The sequence below is a fragment of the Eretmochelys imbricata genome, chromosome 2 (genome assembly GCF_965152235.1).
Source record: "Eretmochelys imbricata isolate rEreImb1 chromosome 2, rEreImb1.hap1, whole genome shotgun sequence".
Taxonomy (NCBI): Eukaryota; Metazoa; Chordata; order Testudines; family Cheloniidae; genus Eretmochelys; species Eretmochelys imbricata.
The window spans coordinates 162,487,203-162,512,682 of NC_135573.1; the positions used below are offsets into that span (position 1 = coordinate 162,487,203).

Below are 25,480 nucleotides of genomic sequence, written 5' to 3' on the forward strand. Positions count from 1 at the left end.
AACTTGGATTATTGTACTTTGCTTTTCACCCTGTAAGCAACATTGGCTTCTTGCTCCATTCTTTTTCATCTGGCCCAATGTGTCAAATTTTTGGTTGAAAATTTGCAATTTTTCTTCTTCAGGCAATTAGTTTCACAGCCAGACAATCTCCAGATGTGTATCTTGCCAGAAGACTTAATGGTTATAAGCATTCAATAAAGACAAGTTGGTTCCATTTCTTTGTTCTGGTACTGTGATATGACCCCTTCTAGCAACCTTATGGCACTGCATCTCTATTAGGGAACATATTGCTAGTAATCCTTTTAATAGAACCCACTTGCTACAAGGAATATGTATACTGGGGTAATTGTGAAAGCTGCCACTCATGTTGATTTCTTTTCTATTACCATTTCCTAACTCATGTAATATTCATTTGCTGTGGGGTCTTTTGTTTCATTCTTCCTGTTTTTTCTCATGCAACATATAGACCATTTTTGGCAATTATTTAATAGAATCATAGGACTGGAAGGGACCTCGAGAGGTCATCTAGTCCAGTCCCCTGCACTCATGGCAGGACTAAGTATTATTTGTCCGTGTTGCATTCATTCCTAACAGAATGTTTGCATGTTATGTAATAGATTTGATTATTCTGAATGAAAGGTTGGAAGTGAGCTCCTGCTATGCTAATAGCAGTTAAAAATCATGCCATGTGTCAGTTAAAATTTAATTTCTGCTAGATTTTCAATAAACTGCTAATCTGATCTATGATCTCAAGGTAACGAGATACTCATGATATATAAAGAGGTATATATTTCATAGAATTTTATTCATTTACAAACATAAATGCTGAGCACATTAATTTCTAAAACTGAACTTATTTTCCTTGAAAATATCTATTCCTACTACTGGTAGTTCTATTTATATAAATTTCGGAGTCCACATTTCAGAATGCAACAGGCTTAGCTGCAGTGATCTACACATTTGTCAGCTCAGCCCCAGACTATTACAATGCACTCTACTTTGCACTGACCAAAAGTAAACTATAATTGGTTCAGTAAGCAGCTAGCTGCCTACCTGAAAGACTGGACAAACCAATGTGAACGCATCATGTGCTCTACCTTGACTGCCGATTCAATTTCAATCTTATTCCAACATCCTGACCTTTATCTTCAAAGCACTAAATCAATACGTGCAAAATAAACTATGTTTATGCAACATTACAGCTACAAATTTAGGGCCTGATGCAAAGCACTATAAGAAGCTTTTCATTGACCTCAATAGGCACTGGCTTGGGCCCTTAAAAGTCAGGAAATGAAAAAGTTAAGGTGATATGACTGTGTTCATACTGCACACAAACATTTTGTTTTTCATAGAAGTTAGATAGCTAAATGTTAAAATACCTATTAGGGTGGATTCTGGTGTAAATGGCCATCGTTCCAATGAAGTCAAAGGAGCTGCACCCATTTACACCAGTTGAGTATCTGGTGCACAGAGTGTGGAATGGGTAAATTGTAATATTGCTTTTAGGACTTTGAGAGAGAGAGTCTCACCCTTGCTCTGAACCCCCTATGCCAGGCAGAGGGGCCAGAGAGAGGTTTAAAAGTCCTGGGGGAGGATTCACCCAGTGCAGTAACTTAGGAAGAGAGATGTGAGACCCCTTTGCAAGGCTTGGTGTAGGGGAACACATCAGGGTCCTGGCCAGAGGAAGGAGAAATATCCTCATAGCCTGCATCGGCTACAGAGATTCTCAGAGCTTGTTTACACAGTGCAACAATGCACACTATGGAGGTGTGATTTCTAAAGCACATGAATATGTTGTGCATTAATTGGTGTGAGTACACCCTGCTGGTGAGCACTAACAGTTCCCTAATGCACTTCCTTTAGTTTGCATCAGCAGTATCTATACAGTCCAATTAATGCACAACATGTTAGTGTGCTTTAGAAATCACACCCTGGAAGTCAAGCATCAGAGGGGTAGCCGTGTTAGTCTGGATCTGTAAAAGCGGTAAAGAGTCCTGTGGCACCTTATAGACTAACAGACGTATTGGAGCATAAGCTTTCGTGGGTGAATATCCACTTCGTCGGATGCGTGCGCACCCTGGAAGTGTGCATTACCCCACCATGTAGACAAGCCCTCAGCTGTTGCAGGCTTCAGAGCAGCTCATTAGCAACCTGGGGGGGGAGCATGAGTGCATGAAGTAACTTAGAGCAGCTCTCAGATGAAGTGAGCTGTAGCTCACGGAAGCTCATGCTCAAATAAATTGGTTAGTCTCTAAGGTGCCACTAGTCCTCCTTTTCTTTTTGCTAATTTATTTTGAATACCTTGCCAGGCCCTGCAGCAGTCCAGAATCCAGCAGGCATGAAACTACCTGAGATGCCTTCCCTCTGAGCTACAAATTCTGCGCTGTGGCACACTATAATTTTTCACCCTTCAGCTTTGGCCTTTCCACCTGGCAGGCCTGCTTAACTCCCCCATTATGCAGCAGCAGGGAGCAACATACACTTCTGCTGAGGGCAGCAGCAGGACCTACTGAATAGTTCACAGGCGCATACAGTGCTACGGATACATACCAACTGCTGGACATACACTCCACAAACAGAGGAGAAGGAAACAAATACATTCATAACTAAACAAGAAACAAGTATTTAATCAGGGCTTTAATTTCCGTTTGTATGTAACGTATAAGATATATTTTATGTTTTCTGCCCCATTAAAATTAAACTTTATTAAATATGGTTATAATGTACTGAGTGCTGTATTGTATATAGAGGATATGAGGCCAGACAGATTCTGGTCTTACTCTGTTATACATTCTGAGTAACTCGATTAGAGTCAAACAAATTTCTTTGTGTTATTGTCATGTAAACATTACCACAATCTGCCCCATGGTCCCTTCCCCAAAGGGCACACAATCTAAAATGAAATGAGTGCATGTCTATGATTAGATACAAATATTAAGAAGCATAGAGAAGAAAATCTACTGTTTTGACATCTGCCAACCTTGTTTGCCTTATTTGTCTCCTTCACACACATCAGTAATTTTAGCCACATTAGCAAATAAGGATAAAGCACATTATCACCTGATGATCCTGTAAATGACAGTTCACATGTAGTGCACTGTGCATGTTCCTTTGATGACCACTAATTAGGCAGGCTTGTGTATATATTTCACTCACTCATAGAATATGTGCAATTCAACTCGTAGATGGTATTAACTCAGGACTGGTCATACACAACTGTACATTTACTGGGCCGTAAGAAATATTTAACCACGAAAGCACTTGAGATGCAAGGATGTCTCATTTTTAAGAGCACCCTGAGAAAGCTCCACTGTAAGAACTCCAGTGGAAATTTATTTTATTACTTTCTTGGGCTTTCATGCATAGGTGACGACTCCATGAGTGCTCTGGGGATGGAGCACCCATGGGAAAAAAAATAGTGGGTGCTCAGCACCCACTGGCAGCCCCACCGATCAGTGCCTCCCCTTCCCCCCAGTGCCTCCCATCCCACCAGTGGCCCCACTGATTGACTTCTCTCCCTCCCTCGCAGAGCTTCCCGCCTGCCACGATCAGATGTTCCGCTGGGGAGGAAGGGGAGGAGGCGCTAGGGGGAAGGGGAGGAACGGGGGCAGGAAGTGGGCAGGATGAGGTAGGGCAGGGTGGGGGTTTGGAATTAGGAATGGAATGGGGGAAGGGTCTGGGGTAGAGTGGGGGTCAAGCACCCGCAGGGCTCTGAGTAAGTCAGCGCCTATGCTTGCATGCCTTTGAAAGAGAATTAATTTTTAGTCCTAATCCTATCCTTACATATTCTTTTCTCCAAACCTTTGCTCCATTAATATGAACCTATTTACAATATATATTCATAAATCAGTTTCTGTGTATGTTTGTATAGGTGTCTATGAGGACCTCTTCAAGAAAGGGAAAAAGGACAAGTTGTACTGTCAGTACATTTCAAGGCTATGATACAAGTCAGCATAATAAGGTGTAGAACAAAATCCTGAGATCCCTATTCACTTCCTTGATTGATGCCAGTGAAAAATGGCCTGAGTAGGAACTGAGTGATAAGCGAGTAAGGACACTGAGATGTGGCTCACCAGCAAAATCAACAGCCATTTCCTGCGAGGTAGTTCATAGGCAAACAGCCCCAAGGATATATAGCAGCTGTTGGATATACCAGGCAAAAACAAAGGAGTAGAAACCAAACTGCCACCTTAGTGACAAGAAGGTTGTGTGGAACATGGAAATTCCATTTAATGAAGATTTCAATATTTGACTTTGTTTCAAACTGGAATGAAACCCAAAAATTCAAAATTTTCCATGAAAGAAAATTACCCGAAAAATTTGTTTTGAATCAATTTTTTAAAATTTTTTTTTTCCTTTTACACTAATTAAAGCAATTCAAAAGAAAAGTAATTTCAAATAAAAAAATTAAAACATTTTATTCTGAAAATGTTGAAATGGTCCATTTATGTCAAACCTATTTTTGTGGGTTTTTCCCCTCCAAAATGAAATGTTGGCAAAATCAACATGATTTCATGCTGTGTTTCAATTTTGGCATAAAATGGTTCTGTCCAAATTTTTCCAACCAGCTCCAGTGACAAGTTACTATGCTAGCACTTGTGTTAAGTCATCAAACAATAATTTTAAGAATTAATCTTTACACCTTTTCTGGGAAGTACCTAGGAAAGTATTATTAGATTCTTTTACACAATGGATCAGCTATAGCACACAGAAATTAAGGTCCCAGTTCAGCAAAACCTTGAGCACATGCTTAAGTCAATCTGTGTTCAGCAAAGCAGTTAAGCATGTGTTTAACTTTAGTCAGAAGCAGGGCAAGGAACAGAACTCCAAAGACTTGACTGTTTGACCTCTTCTCTAACCACTAATCCTACACGGCCTCCCATATTTTAGAACTAGAGCCCAAATGATTACTGCTTAGGGCACAATCCAAAGCCCATTGAGTCCATTAACTTTAATAGACTTTGGATTTGGTCCCTAATGAGAAGTGAGATATATTTACATTATGTTCATGTGAGCTTCTATTCAAAAGTCAGTAACACAGTTCTCAGAATCTCAATGTGGCCCAAGATCTTTCTGGTACTTTGTAGATGCAGTGCCCCTTCAGAATATAAAACAATTCTGCATTTTAACAAATGTGAAGCAAAAGATTCATACAAGGCTGAGGGAAGGCCAGAGAGCTAAGATTCAACATTGTCCTTACAATACTGGACTCAGACAGACGCAAACTGGAAAAACAAATTAAAACAATATGTGAGATATAAATCTTTACTCAATCTTCCTAGACCTAGCATTCCACTTGGTCTTCCGAGGTTACTCAGATCACTTTAAAAATGGACTACTTTCCACTGAAAACAATGCCAAAAATGGTTTTCAGGTCTGCTGGGGGGAATTATAGCAGCCTGGATCATCAAATAGAAAAAAAAAATTACTCTCATCAGTGGCACTCAGAAAGGAAAGAAAAAAAGGAAAGTGCAGTACAGTTTTGGGAACACAATGCTCTTTTATGCATAAATTCTAAGGACAGTGGTAGAGATTTGTGGGTTTGCAGAGCAACCCAAACTTTATAAGAGATTTTTAAAAAAAGATCAAAGGCTTAATCCCAGTGGTCTGTGAACACACCAAGGGTAGAGTATCTGAATCAAACTAGTGCTCCACCATTAGAAGTTTTATTCAGAAATGTAGCTACAGTAGGTATCCTGCCTGTGGGCAATGATCTATAACCCTGGAACCTTCACTTCAATAATTTAGAGTAAATGTATACAACATACAGATATATATGTAAGTTTATATGTACATATATTTATTTCAAAAGATAAAAAAAAATCATTGCAAGTACTTAAAGTTAGTTCAGTACATATCCCAAACCTTAAAATAAATGAATATCAAGTTAAGGGAAATGTCTCCAACAATCCACAGGTATCACACAGACACTGTCAGTGATACACTACAGGGACACCACTTCCACCTCCAACATACACTCCAGATCCCTTCACAGCCAACCTGCATGTAACTTGAACTATGATGCAAAACCTTAAACTCTTCCCTCAGAGATAGAGACTGCAGAAATATGGGGACAGGGGTACAGTGTGATTTCGCAGAGGTTTGCCACAATATTTATACAGGTTGGAATTAAGGTTTTGCATTATAGCACAAGGAGAGATATGGCAGGATCACTTAAATATTAATTACTAGGCTTTTTAATTTTATTTTGAAGTTGCAGAATTATTGTAAACAACCGTTGTTACCTGCCTCTGGAAATTTCCACTACTTGCATCTGACGAAGTGGGTGTTCACCCACGAAAGCTTTTGCTCCAATACGTCTGTTAGTCTATAAGGTGCCACAAGATTCTTTGCCGCCTTTGTAAACAAAGTAATTTTGGGGCTACAGTGCTAATTGTAGTCTACTGAAACACACAGGCCCGTGGCAGGGCTTTGAAGTGTGAGTGTGGTCGCTCTCCCAGCGCTCCTGGTACTCCGTCTCCGCGAGAGGATTAGCTTAGAGTGCTGGGAGCGTGGCTTCTAGCGCTGGGGCGCTGTTTACACTGGTGCTTTACAGCACTGTAACTTGCTGCGCTCGGGGGGGGGGTGTTTTTTCATACTCCTGAGCGAGAAAGTTGCAGCGCTGTAAAGTGCCAGTGTAGCCATAGCCTTTCGCTACTAACTCTGGTCTAACATTGTTTTTTGGATGATTTTTAATGACTGCCAGAAGTTTAAATCTGGTTAGCATCAGCTTTTCTTTAACCCTGATAAAAATAATGGGCCCCATCCTCGGCCCTGCTACAACCCCTTCCCATCATGCCAGAAGTGCACAGGCACTAGCCCGGGGTGGCCAACCTGAGCCTGAGAAGGAGCCAGAATTTACCAATGAACATTGCCAAAGAGCCACAGTAATAGGTCAGGTTTCAGAGTAACAGCCGTGTTAGTCTGTATTCGCAAAAAGAAAAGCAGGACTTGTGGCACCTTAGAGACTAACCAATTTATTTGAGCATGAGCTTTCGTGAGCTACAGCTCACTTCATCGGATGCCGATGAAGCTCACAAAAGCTTATGCTCAAATAAATTGGTTAGTCTCTAAGGTGCCACAAGTAATAGGTCAGCAGCCCCCCATCCACTACCCCACTCCAACCCCCAGCACCTCCCGCCCACCGGCAGCCACACCAGTCAGCACCTCCCCTTCCTTCCCCACGCCTCCCACCCGCCACAATCAGCTGTTTTGCAGTGGGCAGCAGGCTCTGGTGGGGAGGGGGAGGAGCGGGGGCATGGCAGGCTCGGGAGGGGGCAGGGGCCTCGCGGGAAGGGGTGGAGTGGTGGCAGGACCTGGGGAAGAGCAGGGGGTTCAGCAGCGAGCACCTGACAGCACATTGGAAAGTTAGCATCTGTAGCTCCAGCCTCGGAGTCAGCGCCTATGCAAGGAGCCGCATATTAATCTCTGAAGTGCCATATTATCTTCCTGAGCCACCTGATATAGAGGGTGGTGCAGAGCCAGGTGGTGCAGAGCCAGAGTAGTGGCTCTATACCATTCCCCTCATAAGCGCTGGCACAGAGGATGTGACCAAGGGAAAAAGGGAAAGTCTGGAACGTTGCTGTACTCTGGTGATCCCCAGCTGCCAGAACAGCCCCTCGTCGTATGGCTACACAGCGGCTGGGACCAAGCCTCCCAGTCCAGGTAGACTGACTCACACCGGCTCCACTCAAGCTAGCACGCTAAAAAATAGCACTCATCGCTTATTCTTTCAGAGAAAATCAACTGAACACTCTGCACTTCAGTATGTGGTGGGTCTTTTGGACAAGGCCTTAAAAATGAAGGTGCTGTATACTCTGCATACATGTTGAAAATGTCATGGCACTTTTCACAAGAATGGGGTTTTGTCCCATTGTCTGCTAAGAACTCATCCTCTCCACCAGTGTCACTCATCACGCTGTGTGCTAGCGAACTGCTGTTCTCCGCTCTGTAGGAAGCTTCGTTTCAGTGACAATAGCATATGTGCTTAGTTTAGGAGGTACTTCGGAGATGAAAGTTATTATATACATGTTAAAATGGCGGTGGTATTATGGTTATTAAAGCTCCATCTTAATGTGTGTACTCCAAGCCTAGCTCACTAGAAAAAGTATGCCACTTCTGTGGTTGACTTTGAAAGATTTGAAAAACTTTTTAAATTAGGATAGGTTTTCAACTATGAAGGAAGACTAACAAATTCTGATGGAGTGTTTGTAGTTTTGCAGAACTGTTTCTCTGGTATTTGCAAACTGCATCACTAAAAGATACAAGCTATACAGGGAAGTACATTATCTATCATCTAGGGCAGTGGCTCTCAACCTGTGGTCTGCAGACTATGTCTAAGGGTCAGAGGGGTAGCCGGGTTAGTCTGGATCTGTAAAAGCGGCAAAGAGTCCTGTGGCATCTTATAGACTAACAGATTTATTGGAGCATAAGCTTTCGTGGGTGAATACCCACTTTGTCGGATGCATGTAGTGGAAATTTCCAGAGGCAGGTATAAATATTCAAGCAAGAATCAGGCTAGGGATAACGAGGTTAGTTCAATCAGGGAGGATGAGGCCCTCTTCTAGCAGTTGAGGTGTGAACACCAAGAGAGGAGAAACTGCTTTTGTAGTTGGCTAGCCATTCACAGTCTTTTTTAATCCTGAGCTGATGGTGTCAAATTTGCAAATGAACTGAAGCTCAGCAGTTTCTCTTTGAAGTCTGGTCCTGAAATTTTTTTGCTGCAGGATGGCTACCTTTAAATCTGCTGTTGTGTGTCCAGAGAGATTGAAGTGTTCTCCTACAGGTTTTTGTATATTGACATTCCTAATCTCTGATTTGTGTCCTTTTATCCTTTTACATAGAGATTGTCCAGTTTGGCTGATGTACATAGCAGAGGGGCACTGCTGGCACATGAAGGCGTAGATTATATTGGTGGACGTGCAGGTGAATGAACCGGTGATGGTGTGGCTGATCTGGTTAGGTCCTGTGATGGTGTCGCTGGTGTAGATATGTGGGCAGAGTTGGCATCGAGGTTTGTTGCATGGATTGGTTCCTGAGTTAGAGTTACTATGGTGTGGTGTGTAGTTGCTGGTGAGAATATGCTTCAGGTTGGCGGGCTGTCTGCGGGCGAGGACTGGCCTGCCTCCCAAGGCCTGTGAAAGTGAGGGATCGTTGTCCAGGATGGGTTGTAGATCACTGGTGATGCGTTGGAGAGGTTTTAGCTGAGGACTGTATGTGATGGCCAGTGGAGTTCTGCTGGTGTCTTTCTTGGGCTTGTCTTGCAGCAGGAGGATTCTGGGTAGACGTCTGGCTCTGTTGATCTGTTTCCTTGTTTCCTCGTGTGGGTATCGTAGTTTTGAGAATGTTTGGTGAAGATCTTGTAGGTGTTGGTCTCTGTCTGAGGGGTTGGAGCAAATGCGGTTGTACCCCAGCGCTTGGCTGTAGACAATGGATTATGTGGTGAGATAAATAGCAGATTTAAAGGTAGCCATCCTGCAGAAAAAAAACTTCAGGACCAGACTTCAAAGAGAAACTGCTGAGCGTCAGTTCATTTGCAAATTTGACACCATCAGCTCAGGATTAAACAAAGACTGTGAATGGCTAGCCAGCTACAAGAGCAGTTTCTCCTCCCTTGGTGTTCCCACCTCAACTGCTAGAAGAGGGCCTCATCCTCCCTGATTGAACTAACCTCGTTATCCCTAGCCTGATTCTTGCTTGCATATTTATACCTGCCTCTGGAAATTCCCACTACATGCATCCGACAAAGTGGGTATTCACCCACGAAAGCTTATGCTCCAATACGTCTGTTAGTCTATAACGTGCCACAGGACTCTTTTGCCGCTATGTCTAAGGGGTCCATGAAAGACTTAGACGGAAAACTGATTGAACAGAATTCAACTATATACACAGACAATAGTTTTCCAAAGGGGTCCACACCTCCATTTGAAAATTTTTAGGAGTCTGTGATTGAAAAAAGGTTCAGACCCACTGTTCTAGGCTGCATGCAGTTTTGTAGCCATGTTGGTCCCAGGATATTAGAGAGACAAGAAGAGCTCTCTGTAAGTTTGATAGCTTCTCTCTCTCACCAACAGAAGTTGGTCCAATAAAATATATTATTGAGGGTACAGTGATGCAATGTGTCACACATCACTACGGTGTGAAACAACTAGGTAGAATGACACATAATGCCACTACATTAACTTGTTATTGTTTGCAGTCAGTGACATCCAAGGGAAATGGTTTCGCATAACAAAAACAATCAGTTCTTCCTGGACAACATGAGTGAAATTGCTTCAAAAATGGATTAAATTAAACTACAATATCCCTTTAAAGCTTTCTTTTTTTAAAAAATTTAGAATAATTATTTGTAGCCTTGTGATTTGCTAGCCTTGTTTTAACATTGCAACTTGTCCTGAGTGAAGCCCGCTCTATAGAAATGTCTATTGGAGGCAAAAAACCTTCCAGCCTTCACACATACCCTTGCTGGTATGTACAAGCAGGACTTTTCCTTTAATTTCTACACAGAGGGAGATATTTCCCCCAAAGATACATGGAGGGTATTGGAGTGCTGTCATGGATCTGAGAATTACCAGAAAATTTAACCAACAATGATGGAGATTTTAAAAAATCTATTGAAAATCTATGAGAGTTTGGTGCCTACTTGTTCTTCACGCTTTGAAAATCTTCTCCCTTGTTACTTAACTTGGCTCTCTAGTTAGACTCCAAATTTATTCTTGTACATAGGCTGGTGGTGGTGAGATTTGTAAGAATGATGTAAGAAAGATGAGATGATGAAAAGATGAAATTGACAGAAAAAGTTGGAACAGCTAGTTTTCCACTCCAAAATCTTAGGTTTCAGTTTTAGCCTTCCTTTTCCCCTAGTCCCACCAAACCCCTCATCCCTTTTATCTGGGAGCCAAAAGAGCTTTAAAAAGATTTTTTAAAATAGACATATATGATGGCTATTTTTATCTCTGTTTTTAATCCCTTAATCACCTTAAAAAGTTAGGATAGCTGAAACTTTTATTGATATCTACGCACCTGTCTAAAGAGCTCGAGAAGCACTATGGCTTAATTCAGCAAAGCTTTTACATATGCACGTAAGTCCAACCCTCGCCTAAAAAGCATGGTTAACTTTAGGAATGTACTTAAGTTCCATTGAGCCCAATAGAACTTAACCATTTATCTACAGTTAAACTCATGGTCAAGTGCTTTGCTAAATACGGGGGGTGGGAGGGTGGGACCGCTGAATCAAGGCCTATGTAAGTGTTATGATTTTAGTGATATATTTTAATACTTTGAGCAATGCCATGCTATTCCATCCCTTAAAATGAATATGGAAGAAGTACATTGCTAACCTCAAATTTTGCACTGATCATCAACAAGAAGTGCTATCCTAGCACCCAGTTCTCCCACTCTTACTCATATGATTTGCGTCTAACACTAACCTTCCCTCCACCTTTACGATTTCTCACTACTGATGCCATTGGTGCAGCTCAACTAGTGGAAACAATGGTAGGAGTCCTAGTGCAAACTCTCTGCTGGAATTTTAACAATTGTGTCCTCTAACTCTGTTCACAGCAGGTCTAGGCAATGCAGTGATGAAAATGCCGGTGGCTGATGGCGACCCATCTATGCCAGTGTCCAGTTCTGTTGCTATCAGAGATGGAAGTGCAATAGTATGAGCAATGGTAGGGAATATAACAGGAAAAAAATACCTAATATAGACAAGTCCATTAGGTAAGGAGCCAGAACTGGAGACTGAATGAGCAGGATTTAACAAATAATTATAAAAAATCAAAAATATTATGGAATTTGTCAGAAAAGATTTTCAATGAAAATTATTCAACCATCTCTACTAATTAGCTTATTGAGCCTCTACAAAGCTTTTAGGTAAAGGCAAGAAACAACATGTCCCAGTCACTGCTAATGTACTCCACTAAATGATATGTTGTTTATCTTCCGTTTCCTTCCACAAGGAATTGTTTCAATATTTACACTGAAGCTTTAGCAACTTTACCTTCCTTTTATGCTCAACAACGTTAAAACAATTTTCCCTTTGTTGCAGAAAAAGAAGTAGTTTAGCTGGACTGTAAATTAGACTGTAGGTATGTTGCAAATTCCACAGATTCATTTTTCATGGAGAGCCAAATCCACATTTAAGTGCATAAAGCAGCTGTCACACCACACATTCTGCTAGTAGCCTTGTCATACCTTCGATTAACTTTTGGCACACAGACAGGGACTTAGATCTCTTCCAAGACAGTTAAATAATAATGAAAGAATAACTTTGATGCTACCTGAAACCAAACTATTCAAAACACATTGCCTGCATTCCCTAGTCGCAGGCACGGAGCCAAGATATGGATATAATCGTTTTGGCTGACGATGGGGGAGAAGAGGAGCTTAAAGACTGGAGTGTTGTAGTGCTTTGGTAAAGACAATCAACATACCTCATGTCAGATCTGCAAAGTAACACTAAGATGTCCCCCACATCGTGGTAGAATGAGAGGATTAGCATACTCAATGTCTTAACATTTCTTTTTCTTGCACAGCTTTTTTCTTGTATATGTTTCATAGGAAACTAGAATCCGTATCCCCCAAACCATCTCTATGTCTATATAGCATCCTCTCTCTGGCAGGAGCTAGTATTTGATGTTCCAAGAAAACAAGCTGCCTGGTTATGCACCGAGGCAACTGTGGAATGATCTACGTGCGTGTGTGTGTGTGTGTGTGGGGGGATTCCTTCCTGATCTTCCACCCAACAACATGCTCATGACACTTGAGATTAGTTACCCTCATCATTATCTTACTTTTCATATCTACCAATATTATTAGTCATCCAAAGATGATCCAGCATTTATAGTAACCCAGCCCCAGTTTTTGACTCAATCTCTTGCAGCAATGAATTCTGTGCATTGGGGGGATTGGTTAAAGGGGCCTCTGGGACTCAGGACTGCTAGGCTCTTCTTTAGGTTGCACAAATATCCGTATGGAAATAAGGAAAGAAAGCCCTTTCTCTATGGCCCCATCATCTCCAGAAACAGGGCCGGCTCCAGGCACCAGCGTTCCAAGCAGGTGCTTGGGGCGGCAGTTAGAAAGGGGCAGCAGTGTTTCCGTGGCGGTGGCAATTCGGCGGCAGCTCCTCTGTCCTGCCAGCCGCGGCAGCAATTCAGCAGCAGCTTCTCCCTTTTGCTGTCCGTGGCGGCAGTTTTTTTCACTGCTTGGGGCGGCAAAAACTGTAGAGCCAGCCCTGTCCAGAGAATTTCTCACCATTGCTAACACTAGTTCAGCTTCACCAGGTGTTAGCAATTTTTGGGACCCCTAGTGTAGAGAGGTTACTGACACCATTCCAAGCATTGTGGCAGTTAGTCTTGTTCTGAGCAGGTCTAAATAACAGGGGCAGGAGTAGCCTGTGTGGCTCTTACACATTACCCTCTGCCTCAGGGGGGAGTAATAGATTTTGTGGCTCATCTCACATTCCTTTTAGGTCCTGCCTATTCTTCACCCACTCCTTGAACTCCCATATTGGGAGTTTCTACAGTGCAAGGCTCTGCACTGTAGACTTGATCTACCTCTCATTACATTTAATGGGAATCTTTCCACTGACTTTAACAGGAGCTGGATAAGGGCCTATGCAAGCAGCGATATCCGTAAGCAACCCCTCCACCTGTTCCTCCCTCCTCCGGCAGAAGAACTGCACGGGCTCCAGGTCAGGTGAACCTCTGCAGGTACAGAGGCAGAGACAGAATTTGACCCATTATGCATCTTTTGTTATGAGACTAAAGTGATCATGCTCTCCACCGGTGGCTGTTCACAGCCAGGCTGTGCAAACAGGAAAAGCTACAGCAAAGGGCTCATCCTCATATGAGTAGGGCCCTACCAAATTCACGGTCCATTTTGGTCAATTTCACGGTCCTAGGATTTTAAAAATGGTAAATTTCATTATTTCAGGTATTTAAATCTGAAATTTCACAGTGTTGAATTTGTAGGGGTCCTGACCCAAAAAGGAGTTGTGGGGGGTCGCAAGGTTATTGTAGGGGGGTTGCGGTGCTGCTACCCCTAATTCTGCGCTGCTGCTGGTGGCGGCGCTGCCTTCAGAGCTGGGCAGCTGGAGAGCGGCGGCTGCCACCACAAGCAGTGCAGAAGTAAGGGTGGCATGGTATGGTGTTGCCACCCTTGCTTCTGCGCTGGTGCTGGCAGGGAGCTGCCTTCAGAGGTGGGCACCCATCCAACAGCAGCCGCTTTCCGGCCACCCAGCTCTGAAGACAGCAGCGCAGAAGAAAGGGTAGCAATACCGCAACCCCCCCTAAAATAACCTTGTGACCTCCCTGCAATTCCCTTTTGGGTCAGGGCCCCCAATTTGAGAAACACTGGTCTCCCTCGTGAAAGCTGTCTAGTATAGGGTAAAAGCACACAAAAGACCTGATTTCAGGGAGGGATACCAGATTTCACAGTCCGTGATGTGTATTTCATGGCTGTGAATTTGGTAAGACCGTACATATGAGGAGAGATATTTCCACATACCACCCTGGCAAGCTCAACATTATGCCAGAAAAAAAATGTTCTCCTCGTGGTCAAATTTACTGGTTGCACAAATGGAAGCAATGCAAGGACATACTGTCCTTTGAAAAAATATGGTATTTACCAATATCAGGAAATATCAGGAAAGAAATAACAGTCCAGTCTACATTGGAACTCTAAACAGATATTTACTTAGTATTTCAGACCCTAATCCAAATCCACTGAAGTCAAAGGAAAGACTCCGATTCACTTCAATGGATCTTGGATCAGGCCCTGAAACAGCTTACCAATTAAATGCCCTTGCAATAATCATGTTTTTTGATTGCCCCTCCGTGCATGTAGGCACTATGTAAAATATGGGCCTGATCTAACTCCAAGTTTAGATGAGGGTAGAAGTCCTATGGACTTGACTGACAGCAATATTAGGTAGGTGGCAGAATTAGCCTGAGTGGCAGAATTCTTGCTTCACGTGTGCGTGGTAGCAGATTGATGCCTGTATTCTCCAAACTGCTCCAGTTTGGGCTGTAGATGCTTTCACTTAGAAATTAAATTAGGAGTGGATTAAATTAGGAGTCTTTAAATAGGAGTCTTTAAATTAGGAGTGGATGTATTTATAAAGGATTGTTCTAATTTAACCACAAATTATTTGGCTGGGCACAGGAATTACTGGGTGAAAACTATGGCTTGGATTATGCAGGAGATCAGTCTATATGATCAGAATGGTTCCTCTGACCTTAATATTTACAAGTTTATGAAAATTGAGCGCTCTAACAGGATACTGAACAATGGACTGAAATATACACAACGAATACTGTATATTTTACCAAAGGACAGGATAATCTCAGTCTAAATTAAAATATAAGAACCAACACCATTATTATAACAAATGCTATTGCTATAACTGATCAAACTATATTTAGGAAAGAGCTCAGATGTCAGGCTCCAGAGTCTGCTGATAAGTTATTTTGCTTTACGAATGCTGCCAACTCTAAATTCTGTGCATAATTCTATTGTATCCTTCTAGTCTTAGTTTACAAAACTATATGAGTTGATCCCAAGCAATCAATACTTAAATTTCTCTCTGGAATTCCAACCCTTCTCCACACACACACACCTCAGCAACAATTCATGCACACAAAATAAAAAAAAAAATAAAGAACACTTAAGATGTATAAAACAAGTAACTGGAGAACTTCTTACCTTTGACCCAATGAGAGTGTACAGCCATTGGATGGTTTCATTATGATTTATTACTCCATTCATGCCATCTACATACAGCATAATCTGGCCCAAAGCTAAAGCAAAGAAAAAGACAAAGAAAGTACAATCAGACCTGGTGAATATTTATTAAAATCCTGATATTGACTATCATTACTATTTAAATAGGTTCACATTGACAAAAACTTTATTGACAAAAGACACAAGGCTAGATACTGTTCTAGATTACACTGGTGTTAATTTGAAGTAACTTCATTTGGAGTCACTGCAGTTTTGTACTAATGTTACTGAGGGCAGATTATAGTCATCAGCCCTTGCCTGAATGATTCTGTGCTGTATTGGCCCAGTCTTGAAAACACTTGCTACCCAGCATAGTGCTTACTACCATGAACAGTTCCATTATTTTCAATGGGCTACGCTTTGCTACTGTGAGCCAATGGGTCTATTCATGTTTGGAAGTACTATGTAGTATATTGAATGTTTTAGATTTGGAATCTATCTATGTGAATTAAAATAATCTTTGATTAGGCTAGCCATTCTGTTTGCCAAATTTCAGCAATTCACAATTCCAGCATGGTAGTTAATGCAAGTTAGTATAGCAGAATGTTGCCATTTCACAAAGACATCCTTGTGAATCATTGAATTGTGAGTGTTAGCAAGGAAACAAAAAACAGCAAGGAGAAAAAATCACAAAATACGTTTTATGATAACGTTTCATATAGTGCTTGTAAAATACGATACTATACTTTGCAAAACCCATGAGGTATTGCTAACATGAGACTTTGCTACAGCACATAGCTATTAATTCTTTGCTGAGTGATAAGGAAAAACAGAGATTTTTCATATAGATTATCAACTGCTGGGATTAGTGAAGAGTGGATTAACAAAAATCAAAGCTTTCTTCTCCAAATCTTTTACTTTATAATAGGAGATTCATGCACACTTGAGCTGAAAAGGAACATGTTAAAGTAGCACCTTCAACACAATCTGTAGTAAGAATAACTCAATAGTATTAAAGATGACCCAAGAGTTATTACTGGAGAATTTTTGCAATGAAGAAATATAAAAAAAATAGTGCAGAGAAAATAATAATTATACTGTGCATCTTCCAAAAGCTTTTCAAGGATTGGCTAGTTTCACTATATGTTCTGTACTGGACCCCATCAGCAGAACCTGTCTCTGGTGGTTGGGTGGGGAATGATCCGTAACCCACCTCAAAAGTGGGTGTCATTGTCTAGCGGCTGTCCATCAGGTGAATCATCCATTTGGTGCAGCCAGCTTCGTTGACACAGAGAGACGCAATGCTTACATCCTTTGCCAGGAAGCATGAATCTGGCCTATTAACTAATTAATCATCATAACTGAGGTAGGTAAAAATGTATACTTATACCCTTTTCTCAAAGGGGCGAACTGATGCAGAGAAGCAAGTGCCAAAAGCCACACAACATGTCAGTGGCAAAAATGGATCTGAGCTCAGATTCCCAATTACCTATCCTACATTCTCTAGACCACAGTGCCACTTACAAGAATAGCAGGAATCATCACATGTTCACATCCTTTGGTAGTAGTTTGTTTCTTTTATGAGTCTCATATGACATGTATGATTTTTCCAACTTGAGACCACTGTTCACAGAACTGTACTGGATAGGCAGTGCGCATGCCATGACTCTTGATAAGGAGGCTTATTATGCCAAATACGGTCATTTCTCTGTTACTTAGAGAGACAAGGCAAGGCCAGATGGCTATAGAAAAGTAGTGGGAGATAGATATATTAGCTCCAGGCTAAACAAATCCCTGGTACCAGGTTAAATGAAATGGAAACTGCTCCAGGTCAATTAAGACACCTTGGGCCAATTAAGAACTTTCCAGAAGGCAGGTAGAAGGCTAGGTTGATTGGGACACCTGAAGCCAATCAGGGGCTGGCTGAAACTAGTTAAAAGCCTCCCAGTCAGTCAGGTGGGTGGGCATGTCAGGAGCTGTGGAAGGAAGTTGTGCTGTTGGAGAGGCTGAGTAGTACACACCATATCAGGCACAAGGAAGGAGGCCCTGAGGTAAGGATGAAGTGGAGCTTGAAGAAGTGAGGGCTGCTGTGGGGGAAGTAGCCCAGGGAATTGTACATGTCATTTTTCTAAAAGGTCAGCTACCATAGCTGATACTATTAGGGTCCCTGGGCTGGAGCCAGGAGTAGAGGGTGGGCCTGGGCTCCCCCTGCACCTTTGCCCCCTGATTAATCACTGAGACTGGGAGACAACAGAGACTGTGCAAGGAAGGATAACTTCTCCTCACCTCCCTTGCTGGCTTATGATGAAAATGGCTCAGTAGACTGTGACCTTTGTCTCTAGAGAGAGAAGGGTTACGTGGAGGGTCACAGTGAGCCTCTGAGGCTAGTGAAATCCGCCAGGAAACACAGGACCCACGGAGGCAAGGACAGAGCTTTGTCACAACTGGTGTCAGGAGTGGGACTTCGTTCACAGCGTGGCGGAAGAAAGAGGTTTAAAAAAAAGTGCACTGGGGTTTTGGATTTTTTTTTTTTTTTGGTTTTTGTTTGTTTGCTTTGTACCACAATGGAAGAGGTGGTAAGAGCTCTGGTACAAACCATGGCAGCCCAGCAGGAGGCCACCCGGGTTCAAGCAATGGCACAACAGGAGTCTATGCGGCTACAGCAGGAAAGCAATCAATTATTGATGAGCCAGGTGACCCAAGATCATGCCCTCTTGAGAGAGGTGGTGGACCAGCTGAAGATCCTCACCACCCAGGCCCGGGGGTCTGACGGGACGCGAACCCTGAGGGCCACTGGTTGTCTGCCAAAGATGACATCAGGAGATGACATAGAGGCATATCTCCTCTCATTCGATAGCACTGCTCAGTGTGAGGCGTGGCCCCAGGAGCAGTGGGCCAGCATTATCGCCCCTTTTTTGTGTGGAGAGGCCCAGAAGGCCTACTTTGACTTGCTTGCCACGGATACCACTGACTATACCCATCTGAAGGCAGAAATCCTAGCACGATCAGGGGTAACGGCAGCGGTAAGTACCCAGAGGTTCCATGAGTGGAAATACCAGGAGAACAAACCCCCGAGGTTCCAGCTATTCGACCTCATACACCTCGCACGGAAGTGGTTACAGCCTGAGGTGTGCAGGCTGGAGGAGATTTTGGAGACCCTGGTCGTCGACCATTACATGCGGGGACTGCCACCAGATCTCTGCAAATGGGTAGGCCAGAACGATCCGTCCATATACGACGAGATGATCACACTGGTAGAAAGACGGGTGACAGCCAGGGAACTGACCCAACTACCCAAGGAAGGCCCCTTTCGAAGCAAGCACCTGACCCCAACCCTGGAAGGTTGGGCAGCCAAACCCCTGGGGAGTCCTAGGTGGAAGAAGGGGGGGGCCGAAAACCAGAAGGAACGGATTAGCCTGAGTGGGGGGAACCCCGGGGCTAAACCCCCAGGATAGGGGAGTGATTAAAAGCAATTATAGATGTTATGCATGTGGGGAGAGGGGACACATAGCAGCACAGTGTCCCAGCACCGAGGAGCCTATACAATGTAACTTGGGGGATTGGGAGGTCCCATGCTCCCTTATCCACCTCGCGGGGGTCGCATTAGCCCCGCATAATTACACCAGGCCAGTGAGGATAAATGGAGCAGAGACTACAGCACTTGTGGACTCTGGGAGTGCTATCACCCTCATACTGGGTAAGCTGGTAAAAAATAGTCAGCGGCTACAAGCCAAACGTGCGTGCATGGGGTCGTGAGCCATTACCCCCCCATCCCAGTGGAGATAGAGGTTCAGGGAAACCCCATTGAGGAGATCGTGAGCATAGTTCCTAAACTTCCATATCCTGTAGTCATTGGGAGGGACTATCCAGGGTTTGATAATTTACTCCCCCCTGGAGAGGTTGGAGGGAGGTAGGGACCCTGAGGACAGCGACTCATCACCGGGGGAATGTCAACCCCCAATATTTGCTGAGATTTCTCAGGATCTATTCTCAGCCCCCCAAAAGACCCGGAAGACAAAAAAAAAAAGCAAGGAAGGCTGCCAAGGCCTTGGGAACCCAGATCCTGACCCAGGGCCAGAAGACCTCCCTAGTAGGCAGATGGACGCGAGCAGCCAACAGAGGAACTTCCACCAGAGAAGGTGAGCCAGAAGCTGCCCCCAACCATGACGGCGGCAAGCCGTTGGAAGAAGCAGAAGCTGACCCCTGGGAGCGTGGGCAGGTTAGTCCTGGGAGAGAGACTTTTGGGCAGGACCAGGAGGAGGACCCCCGATATGATAATGCCAGGAAAGAGGTGGCCGAGATCGATGGGATACCCGTGGATGGGAAGGTCTTGGGTCCCGGACCTTACTTTATAGTGAAGAAAGATCTCCTGTACTGCGTGGTGCAAATGCAGGAGCAAGAGATACAACAACTTCTGGTACCACAAAAACATCAAAAAGCCATATTGAGTCTTGCCCACAGTCACCTGTTTGGAGGACACCTAGGGGTAGAGAAAACCCAGGCACGGATCCTGCGGAGGTTCTTCTGGCCAGGAGTACATGAAGATGTCCGGCGATACTGCACCTCTTGTCTGGAGTGTCAGTTACATAACCCTCGCCTGCACTTGCGGGCTCCTTTGATACCTCTTCCAATAATAGAGGTTCCTTTCGAACGGATAGCCATGGATCTGGTAGGGCCCCTACAGAAGACAGCTCGGGGCCACCAACGTGTGCTTGTTGTACTGGACTATGCAACCCGGTACCCGGAAGCTGTTCCCCTGCGCAACACAGCTTCCAAGACAATAGCTAAGGAGCTTTGCCCAGGTTGGGCTACCCAAGGAGATACTGACTGATCAAGGGACACCTTTCATGTCCAAGTTGATGAAAGATCTCTGTTCACTGCTCCATGTACAAGCCCCACGGACCTCTGTATACCACCCGCAAACAGATGGCCTTGTGGAAAGATTTAATAGGACCCTCAAGGCCATGATCAGGAAAGTGGTGAGCCGGGATGGGAAAGATTGGGATACCCTATTGCCTTACCTCATGTTCGCCATCTGGGAGGTTCCGCAAGCCTCCACGGGTTTCTCTCCATTCGAACTACTATATGGGCACCACCCTCGGGGTATATTGGATATAGCCAGAGAAGCCTGGGAAGAGGAGCCAAATCCCAGAAGGAACATAGTTGAGCATGTACTGCAGATGAGAGATCGGATAGCCCGAGTTAAGCCCATTGTACGAGAACACCTGGAGAGAGCACAGGAGACCCAACGAACCCATTATAACCACCAAGCGAAGCTTCGACGGTTCCAACCAGGGGATCGGGTGATGGTACTGGTGCCCAAAGCAGAAAGTAACCTGTTGGCCCAGTGGCAGGGACCCTACGAAATAATCGAAGCTGTGGGAGAGGTGAACTATAAGGTGCGGCAGCCAGGCCACCAGAAATCGCAGCAAATTTACCACATCAATCTTCTAAAACCTTGGCACGATCAAGAGGCATGCTTAGTCATGCAGGAGACCCTTCCCCAGGAGGATAACTTACACGAGCAAGTGAGGGTATCATCCGACTTGACGCCAATCCAAAAGATCAAGGCAGGCGACATGATTAATCGCAACCGAGATGTGTTCTCTACAAAACCAGGGAGGACGACTGAGACCTATCACCATATCCACACGATCCCCGGAGCCAAGGTAACACTGAGACCCTACCGAATCCCAGCAGCCAAAAGAGAAGAAATCAAGGCCGAAGTAAAGAAAATGTTAGAATTAGGGGTTATTGAAGAATGTTACAGTCAGTGGTCCAGTCCAATTGTTCTAGTGCCTAAACCTGACGGTACCATGAGATTCTGTAATGACTTTCGCCGACTGAATGAAATATCCCAGTTTGATGCACACCCCACACCATGCATCGACGAACTGGTTGACCTACTGGGTAGTGCCCGATTCTTGACTACACTGGATCTGACAAAAGGGTACTGGCAGATTCCTCTGACCAAAGAAGCTAAAGAAAAGACAGCATTCTCCACCCCGGATGGGCTATTCCAGTACACTGTCCTCCCTTTTGGCCTACATGGGGCCCCAGCCACATTCCAGCGCCTCATCGATAAGCTGCTGCGCTCCCATACTAGTTATGCAGCTGCATACTTAGATGATGTCATCATCTATACGCCAGACTGGGGAACCTACTTGGAGAAAGTTGAGGCAGTACTGCGCACCTTAAGGTGGGCTGGCCTCACTGCTAATCCAGCTAAATGCACCATAGGGCTAGCAGAGGCTAGGTACCTGGGATATATTGTGGGAAGGGGCATAGTGAAGCCCCAAACAAATAAGCTAGAGGCAATTCAAAACTGGCCCCGGCCGACCCGAAAGAAGCAGGTCCGTGCGTTCCTAGATGTGGTAGGCTACTACCGACAGTTTATTCCCCACTTCGCCACTAGGGCAAGTCCCCTAACGGACCTGGTGAAGGCCCGAGGTCCAGACATGGTAAAGTGGACCGACACAGCAGAGGGGACATTTACAGACCTTCGGACGGCCCTCTGTAATGACCCCGTACTCATAGCCCCGGACTTTAACAGGAAATGTATTTTACAAACAGATGCTTCCGAGGTGGGGTTGGGAGCGGTTCTGTCGCAAATGGTGGGAGAAGAGGAACACCCGATCCTCTACCTAAGCAGAAAGCTTCTCCCAAGAGAACAGAAATACGCAGTAGTCGAGAGAGAATGCCTTGCTGTCAAATGAGCTATGGAGACACTGCATTATTACCTCTTAGGCCGGTGATTTATTCTTGTGACAGACCATGCACCCCTCCAGTGGATGCAGCGGAATAAGGAAAAGAATACAAGGGTCACCAGGTGGTTCTTATCCCTCCAACCATTCCAGTTCCGCATACGGCACAGGGCTGGATGCTGCCATGGCAATGCTGATGGTCTGTCATGAGCATACTGCCTAGTGTCCCAAGTTGCCCAACTCTATGGTGTTGAGCAGAGTGGGGGGATATGTGACGGGGCAAGGCCAGATGGCTATAGAAAAGTAGTGGGAGATAGACATATTAGCTCCAGGCTAAACAAATCCCTGGTACCAGGTTAAGTGAAATGGAAGCTGCTCCAGGTCAATTAAGACACCTGGGGCCAATTAAGAACTTTCCAGAAGGCAGGGAGAAGGCTGGGTTGATTGGGACATCTGAAGCCAATCAGGGGCTGGCTGAAACTAGTTAAAAGCCTCCCAGTCAGTCAGGTGGGCGGGCATGTCAGGAGCTGTGGAAGGAAGTTGTGCTGTTGGAGAGGCTGAGTAGTACACACCATATCAGGCACAAGGAAGGAGGCCCTGAGGTAAGGGTGAAGTGGAGCTTGAAGAAGTGAGGGCTGCTGTGGGGGAAGTAGCCCAGGGAATTGTACATGTCATTTTTCTAAAAGGTCAGCTACCATAGCTGATACTATTAGGGTCCTTGGGCTGGAGCCCGGAGTAGAGGGTGGGCCCGGGCTCCCCCTCAACCTTTGCCCCCGGATTAATCACTGAGGCTGGGAGACAACAGAGACTGTGCAAGGAAGGATAACTTCTCCTCACCACCCTGGCTGGCTTATGATGAAAATGGCTCAGTAGACTGTGACCCTTATCTCTAGAGAAAGAAGGGTTATGTGGAGGGTCACAGTGAGCCTCTGAGGCTTGCGAAATCCGCCAGGAAATGCGGGACCCACAGAGGCAAGGACAGAGCTTTGTCACATCAGTTTTGTTCCCTCTCACCACCATATTTGTTTATCTCTACCTGTTGTGTTTCCAAGGTTTAGATTTTAAGTTCTCTGGCGTCTTTTTCGTTGTGTGTGTACAGTTTCTACCACTATGACACCCTGATCCCTGATTAAGACTTCTGAGCATTAATGCAACGTAAATGTATACATAAATAATAATAAATGTACATACATCCATATATGCTACTGTTCTACTAACTACATTATTTCAGGGGAGATTCCCACACTGGTACAAATGCAACCAGGCACTTAACTGTCATTGAAAATCAATAGGAGTTAGGAATCTAACTGACATTTTTGTTTCTAGTAAATCTCACCCATTGGTCTGTTTTAACCGGTTTACATGGAAAACTAAAAAAAAAAGTCAATACATTTTGAAAAATTAAGATAACCCCCCGTCAGCAAGATTAAAATTGCACTGACTGGATAAAAGGGCTCATTTTCAGCATTTCCTGACAGTTATTTGAGAGAGGGGAACACTGATATCCCTCAATAATCAAATAAAGGTCATAATTCCTATATTTGCTTTTTTCAGAACAAAAAGATTTGGCCATAGATCAGGGTGAGATCAAACCATGATAAAATCACCAAACCATTCCTTTGTAGTGAATTCTTTGGTTAACGGTGGAGGCATTTAATTTGAATATGAAACAAATGTGCAACAAAATTTATTCCTGGCACATACTTTCCAAATTAATAAGAAAGAAATCAAAGACAGCAGAAAGTCTGCCTTTAAAACAAAAACACACACAATTTTCCAACAAAACAACTTTCCTATTTGTTCTCAAGATAGACTGAATGCTTACGTAAGATGTGGGCTACATTACGTCCCAGCTTTTTAAATATAACTGTGCATAACACTGGGTTAGGACATATTAGCAGGCACCATGGAAAGCAGGAGCAACATGATTCCTGACAATTTTATTTGTTACCACAAAACCTTTGTGTGTGCATGTGCACATCATCAGGCATTGCCCCAAGACTGATAATATCTGTTACAGCTACAGGACAGTTCTTTGGGATCTTGGTGGAAAATTCTAAACACATGAAAGAAAATCTACTAGACATTCTGTTGCAGTTTAAACAACTGGCAAATACTGACAGAAGTATTACAAGATAAAGAATATTGTACAGAATGTCATCGAGCAGTTAAGACAAAAGATAAGTTTTTGCTGGTGCCAGGCTGCCTGCACAGAAGTCGCGTCTACAATAATTATCTGTCACACATCAAGTTATCAGTTGCTGACAGTCCCTGGAATGGAGCTTCATAGTTTACTTGCTGAATAGCATGTTATTTCCTGTCTCTATTAGTCACAGGAACAAAAGTGAGAGTTAAGGAAGGGGGGGGGGAGGGAAAGGGGAATCTACTTTCTATAGGATGAGTACCTAAAATACACAGCAACTTTATTCCCTTAACTGGTCTCTTAGATTCATGTACATTGATAGTGCCCTAAAAATCTTTTTTTCCTCAGATTGAGTTCCATTAAAAAAGAAACACTGAATTCCTATTTAAAAAAAAAATGCACACGCACTCCCCCAGGACTGTATAAGGACTGTATATTTCCAAAGCTAAGTGCTACTTGTGTTGCATGGGTGTGCTGAGGGAAAAGAGAACACCTGAAAAGAATGGATCAGAGTGGAGGCTATCGTACAAACACTAGCCTGGGAACCAAGTTAATGCACCTGCTGATACTTCAGGGCTCTAATGAGGATTGAGTCTGCCTGACCACGTCTTGCATATGACATAGTTGGCAGACTGGGCGCAGGATGCCCCTTGTCTAGAGCAGCAGCATGTGTCCTCCTTAGATACTCTGATGCACTTTGCCCTACATTGGCACAGTGGTTTATGGTCCACTGAATGAAACCCCAGGCCAGAATGGCTGAAACTCCCCCCAACTCCATCACATTAGTGGCACAGCCAATGGGGGGTGGAAAGTGACTCCCCCACCCCACTCTGGTGACCCCTAGGGTATGTGTGGTGACTTTTCAAGCTAATAGGTATCACTGAAGGTGGCACCACCAATGACCCATCAC

The 25,480-nt window shown here is 44.0% G+C and overlaps 1 protein-coding gene across 2 annotated transcripts in view; it reads right to left on the reverse strand.

Annotated features, from left to right (window-relative positions):
* The window catches only part of FHOD3 (formin homology 2 domain containing 3), a 614,532-nt gene that overhangs the window by 214,291 nt on the left and 374,761 nt on the right, over positions 1-25,480 (reverse strand). For both annotated transcript variants that reach the window (XM_077810937.1, XM_077810936.1), the window contains exon 6: positions 15,706-15,800. In XM_077810937.1, the coding sequence (XP_077667063.1) occupies positions 15,706-15,800 (95 nt within the window). The remainder of the gene's footprint in view (positions 1-15,705; positions 15,801-25,480) is intronic.